This window comes from Vombatus ursinus, unplaced genomic scaffold (genome assembly GCF_900497805.2).
Source record: "Vombatus ursinus unplaced genomic scaffold, bare-nosed wombat genome assembly UNPS02014818.1, whole genome shotgun sequence".
Lineage (NCBI taxonomy): Eukaryota > Metazoa > Chordata > Mammalia > Diprotodontia > Vombatidae > Vombatus > Vombatus ursinus.
The window spans coordinates 54,668,831-54,688,799 of record NW_020954596.1 but is presented as its reverse complement, the minus strand read 5'-3'; the positions used below and the strand labels follow the sequence as shown (position 1 = coordinate 54,688,799).

Sequence of the window (19,969 nt, the reverse complement as noted above, 5' to 3'; positions counted from 1 at the left end):
CTAGAAACTTGATCTTCAAAGACCAAACAATAAATCTAGTGTCTTAAATTCTTAATTCTCAAACAAATATTTCAGAAAAGAGCCCTTTTCTTTTAAAAAAATGCAATATAAATCAATTTTCTCTGATAGTTTCCACTTTTTTGTGGAAAAAATAGTTTTTTTTAGGCTTCTGTGTAGAAATAAGAAACTTCAGATGTGTGATAGTAATTTAATTAACAATTTATATTTTTTTTGTGAATGTCTTGTTTAGGGCAATACAATTGAATGCTTAGTTTTTGTGACTATAGAGCCAGAGGGATATGGTGATGTATGGTAGATGAATAATGGAGTTGAAAAATTTCATCCCTGAGGGAGACTCTAAGTCCAGACACATTTGACTGAGATGGAAAGAAAATTACTTGTAGGCATTTTTTGACCTTTTTATAATTATATCCATGATTTCCAAATCAACACCTAAATCACTGCCTTTTCAGTATTAAATTAAAAATAAGTATGATGTTTGACTGTTTTTATAAGTTACTATTTCTCAGTGGCCTGAGCACCTGACTGAAAGAATTGTGTTTAGTTGGTCAAGTCAGGTAAATTCTCTGAGTCTTAATTTACTCATGTGTAAAATAAGTTATGAACCTAGGCCATTATCTGATATTTCTGAGGTCCATTCTATCTCTAAGAATCTGTTTTTATATCAAATAAAACTTAAGCAACGGGGATTATTTATAATACTATAGTATATATCTCTACTTATCTGTTTACTATGATAGTTTTTTTTGCAGTTATTCTTCTGACATGAAATAGATACATATATATTATTTCAGGCAATGATATTAAACTTTTGCAGTCATATCTCCTTATTTATCCTTTCCTATATATTCACTTGTTAGTAGGTTATTTCAGCATAAATTGTAAACTTTTCTTTTCTTATGCCTTATTTTCTCCTTATGGAAGCTTGTTTGTGGCTTATTTGTTACTCATTTCACATTGTACATCTAAATTCTAAATTAAGTGGCACAAAAAGGGATTGGTTTAGAAGTCAGTAATTCATTGTTTTACTTGACATAAATACCTAAAATGATAGAATTATCTTTAAATTTTTTTCTGCTATTATATAAAAGGATTAGTTTCATTTTTCTTATTTTTTAAAATTTGATTTTTAGTGTGGACAAAGTAGATGATGAAGATGATGAGGATTTAACAGTGAACAAAACTTGGGTATTAGCACCAAAGATACATGAGGGTGATGTCACCCACATCCTCAATTCTTTGCTTCAAGGCTATGATAACAAGCTTCGGCCTGATATAGGAGGTAAGCTTATTTTATTTTCATATCATTTTAATCATTTTAGGGAAAAATGAAAACATATATATATATAAAATGGTTGTCTTCATGGCTTAAATCACAATGGTTTAAGTATTCTTCATGTAGATATATACATATATTTGAGTGTATATATATGTAAATATGTACAGATATAAACCCATATAATACATACATACAAAATATATGTGATGCATACAGGAACACATATACACATATACATGATACATATTTTATGTAGAATGAAATTGTAAACTGCCTCCTAGTAATTTAGTAATTATTCTTTCTGTGAATAATACCATCATTCTATTAAGTAGAAAGGTATACCATTTAAGGTCAGAGTAAATTATTTTCATTTGTTTATTTTCTTGTTCCTTGTCAAATTAAGGCCCCTTGACTTGTAGAGTCAGTTACTATTTAATTGTCTAGGGAAATGAGGAGGATTGATTTTGTCAAATTCCAGAGCATCAAATTTCTCTGAGAAGTCATTTCCAGAAGGAAGATCAGTCTTGGATCTAAAAATCTGAGTAAAAAGACAATAATTGCAGGTGTGGAATGTAGCATACCCTTAGAAATGATTGCCTGTTGCTTGTATTGCTTAAATAATTTTCTTGGTTACAAAGAATAGTTTGGTAGGAGGAGTATACTCAGAAATTATTATAATATGAAACAAGGAAATAGCATTATTATTTTTTTAATTTTATAAATGTATATTCCTTTTATGAATTTTGTTTTAAGAAACTGAAACTTCCACAATCTCAATGACGAATCAAGGCTGGATTGGTTTCATCTGAGAACTCAAGTCCAAATATGTAATTAATTTACTTAAGGAAAGAGTGTTATCCTGATGCCTGCCAGAATATAGTGCAATCCCCTGATTCTAACAGTGGAATCTGTTGAATGGCCTGATACTTGGGAGTGATGTTATTTCAATAGTCAGTTGAATTTAATAAAAATCCCTAAACTTGAAAAAAAGATATTTTAATGTTATTAGTATTATAGCAAAAAAATAGAAACAATAGCTTTAATTATTTAATTTTTATTTTAATACAGATTGACCACTGCTTATTATGGTATAGTTGAAGATATTATGATTTTATTTTTTACATATTGAAAGAAAATCCCCACAGCTTTCTTCCAGTTCCTCCATTCACTGTGTGTATGTATGTGTATGGCTGTATACACACACACACACACACACACACACACACGTGTGTGTGTATATTGTGTGTCTATGTATATATATATATGTGTGTGTGTGTATGCACATATGTGTATATATAAGATACACTTATCTACATATAATATCATACATAATATTCAATAAGTATACAACATATTTCTATGGATACATCTATAGGTTTATATTTATGTGTATGTATCTATGTGTGTAAACATATATAGATAGATAGATGCACACACACACTGATAGAGATAGATATATATACCCATCATCTGTCAGTCTCTGGCTCTGTTTCTGTCTCTGTCTCTCTCTGTATCTATCTCTCATTATATATATATATATATGTGTGTGTATTTGTGTGTGTGTTTATAAATAATATTTAAATAATTTAAATCTCTAAATTTGGAGCAGCATGACATAGAGAGAGAAAGATAAAGAACTGGCCTCAAAGCCAGGACTTGGTTTAAAGTTCTGACCCTGGTACATCCTGACTGTGTTATCTTGGACAAGTCACTTAACTTATCAATGCTCTAGGTCAGAGGTATAAAACACATGGCCTATAGGCCACATGTAGCCCACAACAAGGTTGAGTGTGTCTCAAACCAGATTAAAATATAATTGGGATATATTTGACAAAACAAATAAAAACACAGTAAAATGGATATCACATTTTAAAACTAAGAAAATATGTGGCCCACAAGTCCCCATATGTATTCACTAATGGTTCTTGTTTTAACAGTGACATCATTGTTCTTGGTAACTTTTAAAGCTATATATTGTGGAGAAGGTACCAATCTGCATTGGTAGAGAGATTTTCCTCACTACAGAATCCCTATAACAATGAAGTTACATGCCCAGTACCTATCCAATATAATCTACTCTTAATATATGTCATCCTAGTACAGGGCTTTACTTAGCATTTTAAGTATACATAAGATAGTGATTTTAAAATTTAAAATTGGTTTCATATTGTCACATCTTGGCAATTCTGGTTGCTTAAAAGAACCTGATTTCTTTTTTTGCTATATTGCTGGACACTAAATCATTGGAGTTCTTAGGGATGTTTCTTTTAGTTAATTGATTTCCTGAGCTATTTTACATTTTCCTGAACTATCCTTTAAGACTCTATGGCCTTCTCAGATATGAATAATAACTAATGATTACTAGAAAACTAACTGCTCAGCTTGGCATATGCTGGAGTCCCTTAGAAAACCAGTCATGAAACATGCAGTGACCCTGAGCTGAGATTTACTGAAATAGTTTACCACTTCCCACCACTTCTTTTTAATCACCCTGTTAACCATTCTTCTGCACTACACTTTTGAAAAGTAACCTATCATTTCAAAATCATGAAAGAGGATATTCATGATCTTCTGGGGATATTTGCAAGTAAACTATAGTACACATTCCTAATTTCTGGAGCAATGAAAAAATAACTTAATTTCTTTTCCATTCCATTTTATTTTTTAAATATTAAGAATAATGGTAGCTATATATATATATATATATATATATATACTAGAATTTTACTCAAGATAACTATGGTATTGACCTTTATCCAAAAGACTGTAATTGCTGAAATATTAAAATAATTTTTATCATAAGGTAATTTAACATATAAATCAATTCTGTAGAAGAGACCTTAAGATTCAATGTTATAGCAGCTTCAAAAAGACTTGGTGGTTTTCAGAAGTATGAACTCACAGAAGCACAGCAGGAAAACACTAGAAGATATTTAGTAAAACCATTCATCTTATGTATGTCTCTCCTTGACAAAACCACTTATAAATGGTCAAGCATCTTGACCACTACATCCAGTAATTTATTTTATAGCATTAATCTAATTAGTGTCAGGAAACCTATTGCTTCTTAAAGAACTCCTTCCAATTTTAGAATTCAAATTATTGGGAAACTTCTTAACATAAAGCCAATATCTGCTTTCCTACAACTTACACCCATTGGTGTCATTTATTTTTTTTTTACCTCTCAGAGTAAGTTTTTCTTTTTCCCATGGTTTAGAAATTCAAATATTTAAGAGAAATGTTTGATTCTTTATTAGTTTCCTATTGTCTAGGCAAGCTAAATATTCAAAGTTGCCTCAAATATTCTTGATATGGCATAGACAACAACCTCCTTGTCATCCTTTTTCCTTTCTTTTGAATACCTAGAGATTGCTAATATCCCTGTTGAAATGTGGAAACCATAGTCAAAAAGAATGTGTCAAACAGGGCCTTCTTGGATTAGAATATAAGGGAAGTCTCATATGCCTATTTTTGTAAATTATTTTTCAATTTTTGAGTCTAAATTCATAAACATTTATTGTATTTTAAATCATCTTTCACTTCCTTGTCATTATTGATTGATGTCACTATTGCCTAACTTATTTTGCACATGAATTCTCTAACTACATCTTTGTAATAATTATTCTTTCTAATGAAATCAGATCCTTTGCATTTAACTCAATTGCTATAACAATAGAGAACTTGGATCCAAGTTCTCTAATCCAACATATTATCTACCCATCCTTTCATTCTGCAAATCTGATAAACATGTCATTTATGCCTTCATCTAGAACAGGACAAAACCTAAATATTTGAAGTTTTCCTTAGAAAGCATCTTTACAACATGACAGCAACCTATTGATAATTTGATCCTATTTTGGGATTGGGTTGTCCAATCCTTTCAGGAAATATCTTACTGTAGTAGTGGTGAAATAGAAAGAATGATTGATTTTGAATTGGAGGATTTTCATTTGATTCCCATCAACACTAAAATATACTGTTTCTATAATGTTGGGCAAGTCACATTACACCTATGTGCATCAGAAAAAATGAGAGGTTTGGATTAAGTGACTTCTAAGTGCCGTTTCTAGCTCCCAAGCTATTGTTCCTGGCTCTTTCCAACTTGTCTATAAAGGATTCTGTCAAATACTTTGCTGAAACCTAGCTGTACTGTATTTTCAGTGTAGTCTAATAATCTTGACAAAAATGGGTTGTATTTAGCATAAAAATAATGGGTTGTAATAAATTGCAATCACTGAGCAATTACACATTTTTCTGTGGCCACTCATGCTGACATACATTAACTAGCTATAGTTTAAAAGCCCATCTAACAAGATAAATTCAAATTTCACTATAATTATTGTCACAGTGATGCCTGTTTCCTACCATCTGGAGCAGGAAGTTTTTTTTTTCCTATTTGAAAAAAAATATATCATTTATTCAACAACTTTAATTTGAGTTCCAAATTTTTTTTCTCATTCCAACCTCTCCACCACCCACCGAGAAGGCTAGCAATACGATTACCATTATACATGTGAAGCATTGTAAAACATTCTCATATCAGCCATGTTGCAAAAAAAAAAGCAAGAAAAATAAAATGAAAAAAGAATAAATAAATCTGTACTCAGAGTTTATCAGTTCTCTCTCTGATGGTGACTAGGATTTTTCATCATGAGCTCATTGGAATTGTCTCAGATCATTGTATTTATTAGAGTAGCTAAGTCTTTCACAATTGATCATCATTAAAATGTTGCCTTTACTCCGTACAATGTTCTTAGTTCTGTTCACTTCACTTTGCATCAGTTCATATAAGTCTTCCCAACTTTTTCTGAAAGCTTCTTGCTTGTCATTTCTTATAGTACAATGGTGTTCCATCACAATCATATGCCACAGCATGTTCAGCCAGTCCCCAGTTGATGGACATCCCCTCAGATTCTAATTCTTTGTCACCACAAAAAGAGTTGCTAGAAATATTTTGGTGTATATTACTCCTTTTCCTTTGCCTTTAATCTCTAATGGTAGAATTGCTGCATCAAATGGTACCCACAGTTTTATAGACTTTTGGGCATAGTTTCAAATTATTCTCCAGAATGGTTGGACCAGTTAACTCCACCAACAGTGCATTAATGTACCTCTTTCTCTCCACACATATCCCCTCCAGCATTTGTAATTTTTCTTTTCTGTCATGTTAGCCAATTTGGCAAGTGTGAGGTAATATCTCAGAGTGGTTTAATTTTCATCTCTTTAATCAATAGTAATTTAGAACATTTTTATATGACTTCTGATATCTTTGATTTCTTCTTCCAAAAATTGACTATTCATATCCTTTGATCAATTATCATTTGGGGAATGAGTCTTATTTTTCTAAATTTGTTTCAGTTCCCTATTTGTTTGAGAAATTAGACCTTTATCTGAAGCTGGAGTTCTTAATCTGAGATCTGATTATACATACATACACCCATACATACACACACATAAACACCCATATATACACATATCACTTATAATTATATATTGTATATATGTTATACATATATATAGTATATGTGTGTATATACACACAAATGAAAACTATTTCAATGCAAACATTATTATGAGAAGAGATCCATAGATTTTACCACACTGCTGAAAAGTTCCATTATAGTAAAACAAAAACAAACCCCCCAAAAAAGGATCAAATTACCAATAGGTTGCTGTCATGTTGTAAAGATGCTTTCTAAGGAATGCTTCAAAGATTTTGGTTTTGTCCTGTTCTAGATGAAGGCATAAATGACATGTTTATCAGATACTCACAAGGATTGGATAATACAGGAGTCAACACCTCTATTCCTTTCAATGAGATAGAGGACCATCAGCTCTTCCATTTGCCTTTTAAGGAACTTCATGCTTTACCAGCTATCCTGACTCTATGCCTTGAAGTCCCCCTGCATTGTCATCTATCTGTTTTTTCTATTTGTCTGCCTACTGTTTAGCACAGTACTTGGCACATAGTGAGCACTCAATAAATGCTTTTTCATCCATCATTAATTTTACAAATGGAGTGGGTGGGAATGAGGACTAGAGAACAGAATTAATTTGAATATGGTTACACACATAGTTTTAAAGCCAATAATAGATTCCAAGTTTCTTGATTCCTCTCTAACTAGACTATAAATTCCCCAGGGGATTTGGCCTTTTCCCCTAATATGTTATTTTCTCTTTTTTTACACTATATTTACTGCAAACACTCATATATGAATTGTGTACATTTGTCGGTTGTTCCTGGGAGAAGTTTATATTTACTAGTAGTAAGGAAAGCTTTGATTTAGTAATAAAACAATTTAAAAATTTAAGAACACCCAGTTTTAGAAAAAGTATGGCAAATTGACAATATGCTGTATATATGTATGCACATATATTTGTCTATATATACATATATATATACACACATATATATTCTAAATGTGTGTATGTATGTATATGCACATACAAATATACATGATCCATTCCAATCTCACAAACATTTATTAAGTACCTACTATGTGCTGGGCACTGTGCTAAGCACTGGGTATAGAATTAATTAAAAAAAAGAAAGAAAGATCATCTCTGCCTTCAAGGACCTTCCAATCTAAATATAACAGTGACTACCCTGGCCTTCACTGCCTGAAGATCACATATATTACATTTTACCTCTTCCCCAGGATTTTTGGTTAATATTAGGGATTTGGGGGTATCTCTCATATCTGCCATTGGTTCAATCTCCCACCACTTTTGTTCCCCCAGTTTTAGGGGTCTAAGTATTGCAGTTCCATTTGCTACTTAGCAGTTATATTAGCTTTCACAAATATTTACTCCAAAGGTATAGGGAGAACAAACATATAAACATTTTCCCCAACATGTCAGGGGTATTATCCTGAGGGACAGACTGATAAAAATTGACCATGGTTCCTAGCTTCAAGGTTACCATGGCTCGAGTGCCAGGGTCTGGAATTCCACTCTCAGAATTTAAAACTGAAAAGGACAAGCAAAATAGAGCAAAACTTCAATCCTCTTTTTCAGATCCCCAAAGCCTAAAGGGAAGGGAAAGGTGGCTCTTTTCTCTTACACCAGTCATCTTGTTGCATGGTTCCCAGGTTTCAGATGAATAAGGCCTTTGTATTCATATAAAGACCCTCTGTGTGTTTTATTATGTGGTATTTTGATTTAAAAATATTTTATCTTAATGTATTGAATTCATTTTATTAAAATTATACAATTTGCCCCCGGATGGCACCTGAAAGAGTGACTGTGCCTCCCTCAGATAGATTTAAAAATTCAGCCTGTTCTGATTAAGCAGCCAATTAAAAGATGTTGCTCCCACCCATGATGTAGCAGAAAGCATATCATCTTCCAGAAGCTGGTCTCTGCCATCTCTTACATATATGAGACTCCATCTGACTCCATCTTATGTAATATAAACATGTATCAAAGCTTATACACACAAACACATACTTATATACCTATATATTTGCATGTTAAGTGACATTCCCAGGATCACACAGCTAGTAAGTAATAGACGCTCAATTTGAACTCAGGTCTTCCTGACTTCAGCATTCTATTCACATTGCCAACTACCCGCTCCACACGTGTGTATACTACATGCACATGCATCATGCTTATGTACATATATGTGCACACATATGTACATATACATAGACACATGCTACTCGGGCTATACTACATCTGTGTTGTATGCACATATATGTATACATATACGTATGTACACATATGTATGTGACTATGTATATATTAAAGTGCTAGGTGGCAAAATGGATAAAAAGTAAGGTCTGGAGTCAGGAAGACCTGAGTTTAAATCGAACTTTAAACACTTAGTAGTTGTGTGAACCTGAGAAAGGAAATTCAATACAATGTGATCCAGTAAATTTTTTAAAATGCCTACTCTGTGTTAGTCACTAACCTCTGTTTACCTCAATTTCTTCAACTATCACCTACCTCCAAGAATCATTGTGAAGGTCAAGAGTGATTATATTTATGAAGCACTAAGTACAGTGCCTTACACATAGTAGTTACTATATAACTGCTAGTTATTATGTACATGCATGTATTTCCCTGAACAAAGCAACTCAAAAACAAAAGTTTTTGTCATGCTATGCATGTATTGGTGTGCCTATTGAATATATTTATTTATTTGTATTATATAGATTGAATTGATTTAGCTAAGGTACTTTCTATTTTTACACAAAAGGATCTAAGTCAGATATGATAAATGGAAATTTCATAGAAATGCCTTCTTTGGCCTTTGTGTCACTTGGTAAGGGTGACTTTCACAGAAAACAAATTTGGCCTTTTGATGTTAAATACTAAAATGCCATTCAGTACTTTCTTAAGACCCTTCAGGTTGAAAAATTGGTATACATAAAGGCTATTTCCCTTAAAATTTTGTAACAAAAAAGGGATTAACTTAGGAATTTATCTTCATTTGTTGCTTTTCATGTTTACTTGGTGAACCAACTAAATGTGTTTGTACTCTGATCTTTTTGGATAAACATACACACATATACTCACACATATATACAGACAAATATACTATCTAATAAAAGATAATATCAGTGGAGAGAAAATCCTACTTTTTCTTCAAAAAACATGTAATCAATGAGATTTAAAAATGATAAGGATAATAATACACTTGTACTGGCACCAAAGGAAATATATTGATAATTGTATAATCTTAATAAAATGAGCACAATAAATTAATATAAATATTTAAATCAAAATACCACATAATAAAATATGCAAAAAATTTCTATATGAATAAAAATGAAAAATACAAATCAGGCAATAGCAGTGTTTAAATCAAGTAGAAAACATAAATATTTGGTCAATCAATAAGCTTTTTTTCCCCATGACACCAAACACTCAAATCTGACAAAAAATTTTTGCCATTGAGTAGATATAACCCATGTTCTCCCTTTATAGACTTAACTGATATCAAGGAAAGGCCCTGACTAATAAGTTCATAAATATTTGTTGAATCTAAATGACTTCACAAACAAAAATTATTTTTAAAAATTAAAATATTTCACTAGATCATGATTTTGCCTGATGTTTATGTGTTGATTTACATCTGTGAGCACAAGAAAGTAGCAGTTAATAAGGAAGACAAAACTTAAGGCAGGAATCAAAAGGGAAGAGTGTGTTGGTCTGGGAAATCACTAGGATGGAAGTGGAAATGTAAAGAAGTCTATTGATAAATCCATTCCAAAAGCAAAGGTAATGTTGGTTTGATTATACTTTTCATAACAAGAATTAGGAATGGGGAAGCAAAGATGAGGACTCAAGGTCTTATAAAATATAGATCCAAGTGACTGAGGTCCTCCCAGGCCTGGTCTCTGATCTGGATTGGAGAATGGAGAAATAGCAGCAGCAACCACTGTAGGGGCAGGGTAGGAAATGACCAAGGTAAAGATGAGGACTCATTCTTAGGAAACACATCATCTAAACATTTAGTTCCTTCTCATTATAATGGTCTCATTTGGAGACTGAAGCAGAATTTTTTTTAATGTTTCAACATCTATGTGGGTACTCTTTCCAGGGGTACATATCATAACTCACAGGTAAACCTCTTTTTGTGCACAATCTTTGTCCATAGCCTCCCAAAAATTCAGCAGAGCTGAGGGAGTCCATCGTAAAAGCCATGAGCTTTTATCTAGCTTTTTAAACATTATATTAAAAACAAAACAAAACAAAACAAAACTTGGGATGTCCATTAGTTTCCCTTCATTCTTGGCACATGGCTGGTTCAGCTTTTCTGGCAATTATGAATATCTAATGACATACTTTTTGTGACTTATCTCTTACAAATCTTGATTGGCACTAGGTTATAGCTTACTTACATCTACCATGAGTATCTCCACTGCCCTATAGATAATTGAATTCAATTCAAGAAATATTTATCAAGTACCTGCTATGTGCCATACACTGTTCTGAGTGCCAGAGTTGCAATCAGAAAAAGAAAGACAATCAATACCCTCAGGGAGCTTATAAATTAATGGGGGAAGAAAATACACAAAAAACAAAAATTCTGAAAAGGGGGTAGGAGGGCATACCAGAGCACAGGGCATGATATTTATGGAGTCAAAAGCAAGCAGACCTACTGATGGCAAGTGGAAAATTACCTGGAAAGTACTGAACATTTTATAAAGGAATGCATTGGTAGGCATTTATTTTTCCACTCTCCACTACTCTAATCTGAGGGGAGAGGCAAATGAGAGTACTGAGTATGTGTTGAGTATTAAAAGCAAAGTCAATCTTCATGGTGATGAGATTTGAGAAGATAAGCTTATGCTGAGGAGGCATGATGTTCATGGAGTTGAAACCAAGCAGAGCCACTGATGGAAAATGGAGATTAACCATTTAACTTTAAATTTTAGAGACTATATTATTCCATGACTATAAGTGATATTAGTTCACCAGAAAGATATGTAAACTTTTTTCACTGTGAAGGTTGGGGTCATTAAAAACATTTTTCCCCAAAGATAATTCAAAGTACTCTCTTCCCCTTTGTTTATACTCAGGGTCCAATACCATGTAATGGTGTAGGGCCTTTCCCACGGCAATATGAAGTCTGGACAATAGACACGCTTCATCTACTTTTTTTTTTCTTAAGATTGTTTGTTTGTTTTTCCCTGTGAGGATAATTGGGCCAAACTTTTTAATGATGTGTATGTCAATGAAATATTATTTTGCTTACTAAAAACTTTGCAATATTTTCCACCAACAATAGCGTATGAAAGACCCTGCCATTATCAATAGGAAACCCCTCTTCCATATGGGCTCAGTACTAGACATTCTCCATGATAGTAGCAAGCTCTGTTTGAGAGTAAATGTCCCCTTCTTTTATATCTTACTTGAGATTTATAATCAGTCATCCAAAAAGTTGTCTCTTCCATTTTTTTCAAGCAATTTGTAATATTTTTGATACATGCATAGGGAATATTGAGGAGGTCCCTTTAAGTTAACTCAGTGAATTGAATACTTTTTTACAGTCAAATATAAAAAAAAAACAGTCTTATGTTCTCATAGCTATTAGTTTATATGCCTTTAGTCAAATGGATGATTATAAAGATGAGGTCTGCTGTAAAAATAATCTGCAACATTCCATTCAATACTTCCATCAATGATGTCCTCAAAATATGTGTAGTTTTTAGATCATAGAAGGTTTCTCATATCCTAATTCCCTCCACAAAAGAAATGAAATATGAAGTTGTCTGAAGCAAATTAAACTTGGGTGACTTGTGCAAGGTCATATAGCTAATGAATTACCAATGTGGGATTTGAACTCAACTCTTTCTAACTGCCATCCCTCTACTTTACCTCTGCCCTTCTACTTCTGAAGTTGTAGATAATGCTCATTTTTTAAAAAATGTAGACATGGGAAAATAAGCATATTGGTCAATAAGTGTGAATATCACTAGTCATTTGTTTTTCCAGTAACAATACATTATGAGATTTTTGAAGTTGTTTGTTTCCTTTCCCAAGCCTTCAGCACCTTTTCCTTTGTAAGCTACCTTTAGGGGGAATTGATTCCTCAATCTCATTACAATATTGTTACCTCCAGTCTGGATTTGTTCTCTGTAGGTTAGCTGTCAAGTCCATTTGAGTTTTCCGTCTTTGTTTAATTTTATGTCGTTTCTACTTCCTCTAGAAAAACAACTAGGATTGCAACATTTGAGTCCAAATTCTCTGGCTACACTGTAATCAATGGAGAAAATGATTTATTATATTATTTCACAGATTTTTTTTCTATTTCCATAGAATGAACAAGTGAAGAAAAGATGTTTTAGTCTGAAGACCAGAAAGCTTAACAGAATATTAACACTATTAAATTATTTGAAGGCTTGTAATGCAGAGAAAACCTTTTTTTCTCTCATGAGGCCAGAACTAGGACCAATGAGTTAAAGATTCAGCTGTACGGAAGACAAATTTTTCTAATAGTTTTCTAGCATTAAGATGGGTTGGCTAGAAGGAAACAACTCCCTGTCATTGGATGCATTCAAGCAGAGCCTAGACTATCTCCTATCAGGAAGATTGTAGTAAGGGTTTCTACATTTAAGAGGTATTAGACTAAGTCACCTCCAAGGTCTCTTTCAACTGCATTGCTCTATGAATGTGATCTATCCCACAATTGCATTGTTTAAATGTTTTAATCTGGACTTTAAATTTTGCTCTTTCCTTCTCACTTAAATTCTCTCTTTTCTTCCAACCTTTCATTTTTCACCTTACTTCCTTCCATTTCTTCCATTCTTTCTTTTCCTTACCATTATCAAGTTGTACAAGTATGTAATTTTAGACTGTAGAACTGACAGTAAGCTAAAATGTATCATGATTCCTGAACTAAAGCTTATTTCCATGGTCTAAGTACCTAATTTTAATTAAATAATAGTGTAAGTAAATAATTTTATGTCATTAACTTGAATTTTGTCTTTATATCCTACACAGCTGATCATATCTGTGACTTTTTTTGGTACTATTATTTTTTCAGTGAGACCCACAATAATTGAAACTGATGTTTATGTCAACAGCATTGGACCTGTTGATCCAATCAATATGGTAAGTCATAAATTAATATTAAGAATGATAAATAGCTTTTAGTGAAAGTCTTCTTGAACACAGATCCTAAAGTAATATATTGTTAATTAAATGGTATCTTGCCTTGGGGTGTTATAATTAATTGCTAGGAAGAAATACAAGTAAAGTTCATTTTATAGATGTTTTCAGTCCCTCAGTTATATAAGAAAAGATCGATATTTCTGTACAATTTTGGGTGAGCATTTTTAAATATATTTCATTTTTTCCCTGATTACATGTTAAAACAATTTTTAACTTTTTCTAAGTTTTGAGTGTTAAATTCTATCTCTCTCTCACTCCCTTCCCTGATCCATTCCTTAGATGGTAAGCAGTCTGACATAGTTACACATGTGAAATCATGTAAAACATTTCTATATTAGTCATTTCATACACAAACACTCAAAAAATGAAAAAATGAAAGAAAGTGAAAAATATTATGTTTCAGTCTGTATTCCTTAAGTAAACATTCATAGCTGGAAGGAACCTGAGTGATTATTTAGTCCAGGGGGAGGAGAACCTGCCACCTTGAGGCCACACATGGCCCTCTAGAACTTTGTTTTGAGAAGTTTGGGTTCAGTCAAAGGGCCACACTTGAGGACCTAGACCACCGCATGTGGCCTCAAGGCCACAGGTGCCACACCCTGAATTCCAGTCCAACTTAACCATCTTGATGACATCATGGAGGCCCAAAGAGATGGGGAGACTTGCTAAAGATTACCCAGGTAGAGAGTTAGGAATGTGGAATGTGATGTCAGGTCTTATTCCAAATAAGAACCTCTTTTCACAAAACAAACAAACAAAGAAACGTAGGTATGTGTGTGTGTTGTCTTGTTTATGCATGAATTTTTTTTAAACAACAATTTGTTAAATATTGAAGAGCAAAGAAAATCAATAATATCCAATCAGGTGTCATTAAGCTACTAGAGATAGAAGAATGCTGAATGTTGGTTATATAGCTCTAAAATGGAAAGGGAGAAGAAATCCCCACTGCTAGAATGATTATATGTGTGTGTATGTGTGTGTGTTCATATGCATGTATGTATGTTTGTGTGTATATACATATCAAAAGCTAAAAAGAAAAATAAGATCAAGTCATTTGCATCTTTGTGATCCAGAATAATGATACCATTTTCAATTATATTTTATGGCTATTACATTCCAGATTGCTTCCAAGCAAAATTTTGAAGGAGACAAAGTTAGTCTTCAGTATCCCCATTTTCTGTGCTAAAATAATTTAAATTATCTGAACTTCAGTTTCTTTCATCTATAAATTGAAGGAGGAGGAACTGATGACCTTTAAATAACCTTCTATTTCTAATATAATTCCTTTTTACTTACTTTTCATTCTTTTTTTCCCCTGTCCTTGTCTTGGACTGGGTACCTCCTCTTTTTGATTAAATTATTTCTATATACTTACATACTAGTGTGATAGTGACAATGTGATATTCATCAAGGTGATATTTTCCTTAAAAATGAAAATAATGGGACCACTGAAGGAGGCCATCATTAAATCAAATGTTTAATGTTAAACAGGGAGCTGTGGCACTTGAGTCCATTTCATGTTAAGGTGGCATTGAAGTAGAGAGATGGTCTCAGCTTCCCTGAAACCTTTGTAAAGCATTTTGCAAACCATAACATACTATGTAAATGTTCTTATTATTTACACACTATTTTTATTAATAGCAGTACTTTAACTATGATAATAGTAGTAGTCCATTACACTCTGTAAATGACTATATACTCTGAATGTTCATAAGACTGGTTCAGGGTCCACTCAATGATTTATCTTTCCTTGATAAACTGACTTTATTGAAGACTGGGGAATTTCAAGCACTATGGCACTTGCATAGGGAGAAATGAATCAGTACAAACAGTAGTCTAGTACAAAGTACTTAGTATACCCCTCTGCACATGATTAAAAATATTTGTTTAATTTAAATAAATAGAATTTTCCAAAATGCCCAGTTCTTTAGATAATGACAGAAATGTTAAATTATTTTATTTGTTTTATCATTATATACTTTCTATAAAACAAGGAATACATCTTAATCTGTTAATATTTTTACATTTAATAAGCTTAAACATTAATTCCATGGATTTATAACCATATTGATATTATGGGTCAGGTAGTTCATGTATTTTAAAATGTATACAGAATTTTATAAAACAATGTTTAATATTTCACAGAACACAGATATCTGTGTCTCTTACTCTATTTCCATGATAAGCAAAGTTTTAATGCTTCTAATGGGCTTATAGAAAGGGGAAAATTTATAAATGTTTCTCATATGACTATCCATAAAATACCACTGTCACCAATATTGTGTTTAGTAGGTAATATAAAATAGAAATCCCTTTATATTCTTCTTCAAATTCCCAACTATTTCATTGCTCTAAGTTATACCATTATTCCAAGTCAGACTCAATAAACCCAGTTATCTTCTGTTCTCTCCTACACCCTGTACATATAATCCATTGCTTAAACCTGCTGGGGTGTTTTTTTGTTTGTTTGTTTGTTTTGTTTTTTGGTTTTTTTTCTGTAATGTTTTTTAATTGGCTCTTTGTTCCTGAAGCCAGTGCCCTGGTGGTACTTCATCTTCATCTTCTTGATCTAGCAATATCCTTCCACTCCATTCTTTTCCCTTGCTTTTTCCACAGTATATATTTGATACTTTCTTGGGTTTGTAATGGCTTCCAGTGCTTGTAAAAATGGATTGAAATTTGTGATTATTTCATTGATTGGTGACTGACATCTTTGATCTCTTAATAACTTTGTTGAACTCTAACAAATAAGGTGTATATATATGTATACATTATATATGTATATACAAACACATTATATATACATAATATTTATACTCTGTTCACCCACACACATATATGTTTACACATATGTGTATTAACATATATATGTACATGCACACACACACATATATATATATATTTTTCTTTGTTCAAGAATAAAAATAAATAATTTAATTTGTATCTCAAATCATGTTTTGTTTTGTTTTGTTTTTTTTGCTGAACCTAAATACATACCAAGGTTCATAATTGCTATGGGTTATCTCACCCACTTGAGTGTACCACTGGCAGCTAAAACTTATCCAAATTAACATAATTAATTATCTTTTATCTTTCTCGCTAAACCTACTCCTCATTATGACCTCACTCTTTCTGTCTGTGGAACCACCATTATTCACCTAGTTTCCCATGTTTTTAACTTCAAGTTGTCTTTGACCCTTGCCCTTCCTACACTTTTGTTCTGTAATGAGTTATCCATATTTGTTTCAAATCTATAATACTGACACCTTCCTCTGCCTTCACATTCCCATCCCTACACAGCAAGTCTTCATTATCACCTGTTCTAATGATTATGAGTTTCTGCTTATATTTTCCTTTCGTTTTTGTTTCCACTAGTTCTCACCTTACCCAAGCCACCCTTCATAAGACTGTCAGAATAATCCTTATCATGCATAAATCTCATCACATCAGTCTTCTTCTCCTCTGCTCAAAGATTTTATTGACTCCCTGTTTCTTACCAAGTAAAATCCAGTTCTTTTTCCTGGCCATCTTGTTTCTACATCCATAGCATTTATTTTATTTGCCCTCTTCCCTCTACTCATACACCATCTAGTTTAGGCACTCATTACTTCCTACTTGGACTATTTAGATAGCCTTCTAATTGGACTCCCTGCTTCAAATGTCTCTCCATTATAACCCTCCATTTAGTTGCTAAAGTGATTTTTTTGAAGTGTAGTCCTGACTGTCACCTTCTGACCCCAACCAAAAACTTAGTGTTCCCTTATTATCTCCAGGATTGAATATAAAGTTTTTTTTTTGGTAACTTGGCATCTTCTGAGTTTTCCAGTCTTTTTATGCTTTAATTCCCTCCATACACTCTATGATCTAGATACACTGGCCTAGGTGCTATCCCTTGTACATCTCATATCCCATGTCTATGTCTTCCTATTAACCACCTCCCAAGCCTAAAATTCCCTCCCAACTCATTTTTGTCTCTTAGCTTCCTTCATCCCAACTTTCTTGGTTCCCCCACCAGCCCTCTGTAGTTGGTTTGTGCCTTGTCTTATCAGATTACCTTCCATCTGTCCTTTGTATTTCTTTTATGTATTTTAAACTACCTAATAAGTTCATAAACAACTGTATTAGAGCCCTCTGTGGTGTATTATCTTTCCTATTTTACCCATAAGTTCCTTGAGAGGAAGAGGCTAGGTCTTAACTAAACTTTATATCTCACCTTTGATCTGAATATGATAGGTAGGTCATTATGAATGTTTTCATTTGTGATTTTAATTAGATGAAAATGAAAGGATTCCATGTCCTTTTTCCTTTATATTATTTGAGCTAGTTCTTGAATTGCTTTAGTATAGTTTTGATGAGAGCTAAGGGAGAGAAAATGGGGGGGGGGCAACTGCAATACTGAATTGTCAATCCTGAAGTTGTTGAAATGCTTTTTAGATTCAGTTAACACCACTGCCAATCAAATGAGATTTTGTAGCTGTCTAGTCAGGTTACGTGCAATTGTGGGAGAGACAGTAGGATCTAGTGGAAAGAATCCTTGCCCAAGAGGCAACAAGCCTGGGTCTTAGTCCTGCCTCTGACACTAAATGATGGGGTGACAGTAGTAAAAGTTATATGACCTCTTGCTTTTTCATCTGTATAGTAGATTGACTGGGATAAATGAAGTCTAAAGTAAATTCAGTCTCTAACTCATTACTCTATGATGCCCTTCACCTATTCCATAGGTTTCTCCTGAGAATATGTTGAGTGAGTATAAGAGAAACTGTTTTGAAATGTATACATGGAAAGGCCTTATTTTTCCTATTAGGAAAATAATGTGTCTGAAGCATATAGCTTCATCTCTTTTAACTTTCTAATAATCTTTATCAATGTTAATTAACATAAGCAGGTCTTTATTATTCACTTCTAGTTCATAATCTATTCCACTAAACTTTCTTCAATTTGAATAGTATATATTCTGCTTTAACCTTTTGTTTCTCAGTGATTGTAATAATGTACAGCATTTATGAACCACTGTATACTTTTTACACTTGATGCATGCATTAGCCAATAGATAATATATTTCTTTAATACTAAAAAGATGGTAGTTGATTTTTTAAAGGAAAAAGATTTATAATCCTAACAGGAAGAATAAGTATAGATCCACTTTGTGTTTTAAGCTATGCAAAACATTCACAACCCTGTGAGGTAGGTAATATAGATATTACTATTCCCATTTAACAGAAGAGTAAACTGAGACTGAGAGAGATTAAGTGACTGTCACAGAGATAATATGTATCTGGGAGAGAATTTGAACTTAAATCTCCCTATTCCAAACCCAACATTTTATCCACTATATCATATTGCCTTACATGTGACTTGCAGAAAGCTTTCAAACTTACCTTCCAGATGAAAGATACATCCTATTGAATATCTTTCCTTCCAGGGGAATTTCTACTTATTCTTCAAATTCTACATCTATCATTGATCAAATATAATTTAAAAGTCAATTGAAGATAAACAATGAAATTAAAGTGCAGCATATGTCATCAATATTTTACAGATTATTTTAAAATGTACCTCCAAAGTAAATTAACAGGAACCAAAAAGCAAAGAAGATCATATAACCATTGGATTGTGATAAAATAAAATTTAATTTCATCACATGAAAGTTTGCTGAGACCCAACATTAAGGTCAATGACTAAGCCAATACTCAAATATCTAAAACTATTTTGGAGTTAGTGGTTTCTTTCTGCCTTTCTATGTTATTACCTAACTGTCATTAAGAAGTTTAACAAAGATTATAAAAATTGATATGTCTACTCAAGTGATTTTAAAATAATTGACTTAACTATTTCTCAAGGAAAAAGACAATTTAGCTAATTACAGAAACAGTGGGGTATAATTGTCTGAATCTTGTCTCAGATACTAACTATGTAATCCTGGGCAAATCACTTACCCTCTCTCAGTATCAGTTTCTTTATCTATAAAATAGAAATAACCATATCTATGATTTTTAAAAGACAGGATTGTTGGAGGGAGAATCAAATGAGATGATATATGTA

General features: G+C 32.6%; 1 protein-coding gene across 1 annotated transcript in view; it reads left to right on the top strand.

Annotated features, from left to right (window-relative positions):
- GABRG1 (gamma-aminobutyric acid type A receptor gamma1 subunit) overlaps nt 1-19,969 on the top strand; it is a 92,790-nt gene that overhangs the window by 30,075 nt on the left and 42,746 nt on the right. Inside the window, exons 2-3 of the mRNA XM_027836559.1 lie at nt 1,155-1,303; nt 13,800-13,867. Of these exons, the coding sequence (XP_027692360.1) occupies nt 1,155-1,303; nt 13,800-13,867 (217 nt within the window). The remainder of the gene's footprint in view (nt 1-1,154; nt 1,304-13,799; nt 13,868-19,969) is intronic.